This window comes from Myotis davidii, unplaced genomic scaffold (assembly GCF_000327345.1).
Source record: "Myotis davidii unplaced genomic scaffold, ASM32734v1 scaffold168, whole genome shotgun sequence".
Lineage (NCBI taxonomy): Eukaryota > Metazoa > Chordata > Mammalia > Chiroptera > Vespertilionidae > Myotis > Myotis davidii.
In genome coordinates, this window is record NW_006383016.1 from 8,654,085 (window position 1) to 8,660,000 (window position 5,916).

At 39.9% G+C, this 5,916-nt stretch overlaps 1 protein-coding gene across 8 annotated transcripts in view; it reads left to right on the plus strand.

The window, feature by feature from the left end:
- The window catches only part of SNX13 (sorting nexin 13), an 87,310-nt gene that overhangs the window by 9,836 nt on the left and 71,558 nt on the right, over positions 1–5,916 (plus strand). For 5 of the 8 annotated variants that reach the window (XM_015558170.1, XM_015558169.1, XM_015558172.1 and 2 more), the window contains 2 exons: positions 1,177–1,266; positions 2,844–2,965. In XM_015558170.1, the coding sequence (XP_015413656.1) occupies positions 1,177–1,266; positions 2,844–2,965 (212 nt within the window). Of the gene's footprint in view, positions 1–1,176; positions 1,277–2,843; positions 2,966–5,916 lie in introns of those variants that run through there. The other 3 variants (XM_015558173.1, XM_015558175.1, XM_015558174.1) reach the window with 2 other exon arrangements.

Below are 5,916 nucleotides of genomic sequence, written 5' to 3' on the forward strand. Positions count from 1 at the left end.
GGTGCCCCAACCTCCTGATTGGCCCTGCTCTGTGCGTGACAGGGGGTGGCGCTGCAACCTCCCCATCGACCCTCCCTTGAGTGTGACGGGATGGTGCCCCAACCCCCGATCGGCCCTACCCTGAGCGTGACTGAGGGTGGCATCACAACCTCCTGATCACCCTGCTCTGTGCATGACGACGGGGCGGCGCCCCAACTCCCGAATCGGCCATGTTCTGAGCCCGACCAAGGGCTGCACCTAGGGATTGGGCCTGCCCTCCGCCACCTGGGAGCAGGCCTAAGCCAGCAGGTCGTTATCTCCCGAGGGGTCCCAGACTGCGAGAGGGCACAGGCCGGGCTGAGGGACTCCCCTTCCCCCGAGTGCACAAATTTTTGTGCACCGGGCCTCTGGTATATATATAAAAGCCTAAGCAAACAATCCACCATTCGACCAGTTGCTATGACGTGCACTGACCACCAGAGGGCAGACGCTCAACGCACGTTCTCACCCTGGCGGTCAGTGCACTCCCACAGCCAACCTCCTGTGGCTGGCCATCGTCCCATGGTCCCTCCCCCTGGTAGCTGACCCCAATCTCTGGTTAGGCCAAAGGATCCTACCTGTGCACGAATTTATGCACTGGGCCTCTAGTAAATATATATAAGTAGGCTTTGGTTTGTATTTTTAATTGAAGAGTGAACCACTACTTTTCATCTGTTTCCAGACAGCTGATCTTTCTGAAGACTACAGAGAAATGAACAAATTAATTTTCTTTAATTGTTAAAAAATCATCGCTAAGTAAAATCAACTTAAAGGATATTGTTGCCAACTGTTTTAGGCTGGGAGGGGATAAAGGGAAGAGGAAAATTAATAATTTAACTCAGTTAAACTAACTTATGGTTTAAAGTTTCATTGAAATATGTCAACATTATCTCTGTATATTTTCAGTTTTCTCAAATTCTAAATAATGTTTTCAGATTTTGTTACATTTTTGAAATTAAGAATAGATTTTTATTTTTGGTTAGTAGTTTTGCTAACTTGAGAAGTAGTGTTTGGTTTTTACTAGAGTGTCAAGAAATAAGGTTATTTATGTACTTGAAGATCATGACAGGAAAGTTACAATGAATATTCAGTTAGAAGTAAACCACAGAGATGTTAAATCAAGAAACTATGAAGTAAAATGTGATGGTTTCCTTTAAGTGTTTAGAAGAAATGAAACATGAAGCCGGGACTATAAAGATCGATAGAAGATTAACTGGTGCCAATATAATTGATGAACCTCTCCAGCAAGTGAGTTTCAGTATGTGGTATTTGAATTCCATATATTGTGTGCTAAGTGTATTTCTTTTGAAAATAATTTTGCTATTTATGTAACATGCTAGAAATATAATTCTACCCTTGGTTCTAAATTTAAAGATGCTGCCTTATTTATGAACTAATTTATAATGAGCTACTATATTTAATACTAAGCCTTTTGATTGATTTTCATTTAGAAAAAAAGTTTTTACTGACATATTTGATAATGTTTTTAGTTATTTTATAATTAAAGTGTAATCTTTAGCTAATGAACAAACTTAGTGCTTTGGTAAATCAGACATAATTCCCTACTAGTTTTATTACTTGGTAAAGTGCATATACTTTATTCAATTCAACAACATTCAAAAGTTAGAATTAAGCACTGACTGGTTTGGCTCAGTGGATAGAGCATTGGCCTGCGGACTGAAGGGTCACAGGTTCGATTCCGGTCAAGGGCATGTGCCTCGGTTGCAGGCTCACTCCCCAGCCCTGTGTGTGTCTCACATTGATGTTTCTCTCTCTCCCTCTCTCTGTCTCCCTTCCACACTCTAAAAATCAACGAGAAAATGTCCTCAGGTGAGGATTAACAAAAAAAAAGACTCTAAGTTTGCCCCAGCCGGTTTGGCTCAGTGGATGGAGATCAGCCTGCACACCAAACGGTGCCGGGTCCGATTCTGGTCAGGGGCATGTATCTTGGTTGCAGGCTCCTCCCCAGCCCTGGCCCTGGTCAGGGCTCCTGCAGGAGGCAACGAATTCATGTGTTTTTCTCACATCGATATTTCTGTCTTTCCTTCTCTCATCCATTCTCTCTAAAAATCCATGGGAATATATCCTCAGGTGAGGATTAACAAAGACAAACAAACAATAAACAAATAAAGGTGATTAAATGTATTTTAAAAAAGTTAGAATTAGAAATATTCTCCCCCCAAATATTTTTCACTGATTTTTTAAAATTACATGATTATTATAAGTAATGTGTATCTTAAAATTCTAACAGTCATTTGATAGATAAACCCATGTTTAGTTTATATGAATTACAAAAACGTTATAAATTAAGTTGTATTATGTGCTATTTATTGGCTAACTTAATATTGCTGGCAGTATAGAAGGTGTTAGAATTAAGTGAACTATGTCATTTTTGTAATTTGAAAGGAATCCAAAGATATAATCTTGGAAAAATTGTGGGCTGTTTTTGGAGAATTAGGGTCCATTGGCATTACTTTTTATCTTATTAAATCAAACTGCTTAAAACTCTTCATTACATAATAACATTGAAAATTTACTTTTTTTGCAGGCACCGTCTTTTTGAATTTGGAGTGGGTTTGGCCATAGATAGCTAATTAAAAAAAAATTTGGGAAGCTTATGAATTGGCATACCAAAATAATTTAAAAATTTTTGAAATAGTTTTTGACATATTGATGCTTTTAAAATAAATGCAGTTATTTACCACCACAATTTAGTGTATAGAGAATAATTATCAATTGGCAAATAATCCTTTAGGTTTTAGTTTGCCACTGTTACTTTTAAAATCCTAAATAGTTGTATTTTTTCCCCAATATTCTTGTTTTAGGTTATCCAGTTTTCCTTGAGGGATTATGTCCAGTATTGGTATTATACACTAAGTGATGATGAATCTTTTCTTCTTGAAATTAGACAGACTCTTCAAAATGCACTCATTCAGTTTGCTACTAGGTAAGGTCACTGCATTTTTTTTTCCTGAAAAATTTATATTGTTCGTACCAATAGTGAAATAACTTAAGTAGGAGGGGAAAATTAATTGTAGTTGACCCTTTAATAACTTGGAGGTTAGGCATGCTGACTCCTGCACAGTTGAAAATTCGCATGTGACTTGACTCCTCCAACCTGTAAGCCTTACCAATAACAAGCAGTCAATTGACACATGTTTTGTTTGTTATATATTACTAGTGGCCCAGTACGTGAAATTTGTGCGGCGGGGAGGGAGGAGTGTACCTCAGCCTGGCCTGCACCCTCTCTAATCTGGGACACCTCGGGGGATGTCCGACTTGCTGTTTAGGCCCGATCCCTCGCGCAATCCAGGACTTCTGGTTCCTAACCATTCATCTGCTTGATTGCCCCTAACCACTCTGCCACCTTCTGCCGGCCTGCTCACCCCAACTGCCCCCCTGCCAGCCTGATCATCCATAACTGCCCTCCCCTCTTGGCCCCTAAACACCTCTACCTTGGCCCATCATCATGGCTTTGTCCAGAAGAACGTCCAGAATGTCTCTTGGAAGGCCTCCCAGTCTAATTAGCATATTACCTTTTTATTAGTATAAATAGAGGCCTGCTGCATGGATGGGGGCCAGCTGATTTGCCCTGAAGGGTGTCCCAGATCAGAGTGGGGGTTCCCTTAGGCAGTGGCGTGGCCTGGGCGAGGGGCCTGTGGTGGTTTGCAGGCTGGCCTTCAGGCGATTGGGGTGGGGGTCCCCCCACTGGGGGCACGTGGGCAGCCTGGGTGAGGGGCTGAGGGCTGTTTTCAGGCTGGCCATGCCCCCCAGCAGGACCCTCACCCCATGGGGGCGTGGCCAGCCTGGGTGAGGGGCTGAGGGTCGTGTGCAGGCCTCTCCTTCAGTGGCTGGCCCAGGCAACCCGAGCCTCCAGCCCGTTCCGGTTGGTTCTGTGGCCACCACCATCTTTGTCCTGCTAATTTGCATATTCCCTCCTGATTGGTTGTGGGTGTCGTGGAGGTATGGTAAATTTACATATTTATCTATTGTAGCTATTTTTACAATAAAACTATAGAAAAGAGATGTTATTAAGAAAATCATAATACAGAGAAAATACATTATTAGTACTTGTACAGTTTTTTAAAAAATCTGCATATCAGTAGGTTAAAAGGTAAGTTGAACAGTAGATTATAGATAACTTGGATTATAGAATTAGAACCCTAAAAACCTTTAAGTTATTCCTTTAAATTTAGTCTTTACATTTACAGAATGTTTATTTTGATTAAGCCCTGTTCTCTTAGTCTCTAGGTCTGTTTCTTCCTGGGGTCCAGTCATGTTTCAAAGTCTTTCACCCCCCCTTATTGATAATTTGTTCCTCCTTACCCAGATACTCTGTTTTATTTGAGTGCTGAGGAAATTAGTTTTTCTTACTTTTGGCATATACCTAATGGAAGTCCTCTTAATGAAAGAAGAAACCAAAAGAGCATAAGTTATTGGAGACTATTCAGTTTATTATTTGTTTATAGGAGAGAAGTGCGTTTTGGTGATTTTGCTTTAAGAAACAGCCACTTGTATAGTATCTCCCATATAACAAAATATTTTGGTTTATATTCTTGTACTTGATTTTTTGAGGGGGCCATTTCATACCCAGAAATTACTTATTTTTGAAAGAAAGGATTTGTTTTTCTATGAGTTTACAGTCTTTTTATTTTTTTATTTTTATCAAAGATTTTGCTTTCCAATACATATAAAGATTTTCTTACTAACCTATATCATCAAGGCCTTAGGCTGCATGTCACGGCCATGAGTACACTCAAATATGAAAGTTATTTTCTAGCCAATCCCTCTTTTTCTCACTTAGATTCTTGAAATAGATTCTTGTACTTTTGAGAATCTTGGAGATTTTTTTCCCGTAGGACTCTTACTGTGTTTTTATCTCTGTTAAATGTATGTTAGCTGCCTTAACTTTGAGTGGGCTCTGACTTTTGGGAACACTGTGAATGAGTGAAATCCACAATGTCCTCTCCTCAACATTCCGACTCAGCTCCTGTAGACTCATGCCTTCTTTTATGCAGTCAGTCCACCTCATATTTGGTCTTCCTTTTTTCTACTGCCTTCTCTTTTTCCTAGCATTATTATCTTTCCCAAAGAACTCTGTCTTCTCATGATGTATCCAAAGTAGGACAGCTTCAGTATTGTCATTTTTGCCTCTACCAAAGTTTCAGGCCTCATTGACTCTACAACCCACTCTGCACATAGCCATTTTTCCAGCTCGTCTGCTCTGTCAAGACTTTTCGTCTGTAACTCTGTTGATTCTAAGCTTGAGAGTGGGAGGTTAATTCCTCAATCTTAGGGAGGCCTGCTATAAGGTTTATGGCTTGTTGAGATAGGTTTAAACGTCTCCCTTATATTTAACACCAAACATTTGCAAAGTAGCCAGCTCTAAATATGAGTGTAGACTCATTGTGGAACACAGAAAAGAAAGGATAATCAAAGAAGGTCAGAAATTGAGTTTGATCTTTATTTTACATATGTAACACTAGTGAGTGATAGGTATTCTTTCAGTCATTTACTGCTTTCTGTAGTAACAATATCCTAATGATTTTTCTTCAAAAGGGTGGGAACAAGAAGAGTTCATTAATCTTGTGTCTGACTGCCTAAGAGTATATTAAAATTTAGCAAATTATTGACATGGAAAGAACTTTGAACTAGTAATTGAAAGACTTGTGTTTGCATCCTCTTCTACCACTTTTCTGTGGAACTGTGAGCAACTATTTTAAACTCTTTGAATGTTGGTATTCCTCATCTATAATAATAAAGCATAATATGCTAATTAGATGGGGCAGCCTAATGACCTTCTGCACGTCATTCCGGACATCCTTCTAGACCAGTGCTTCTCAACCTTCCTAATGCCGTGACCCTTTAATACAGATCCTCATGTTGTGGTGACCTCTC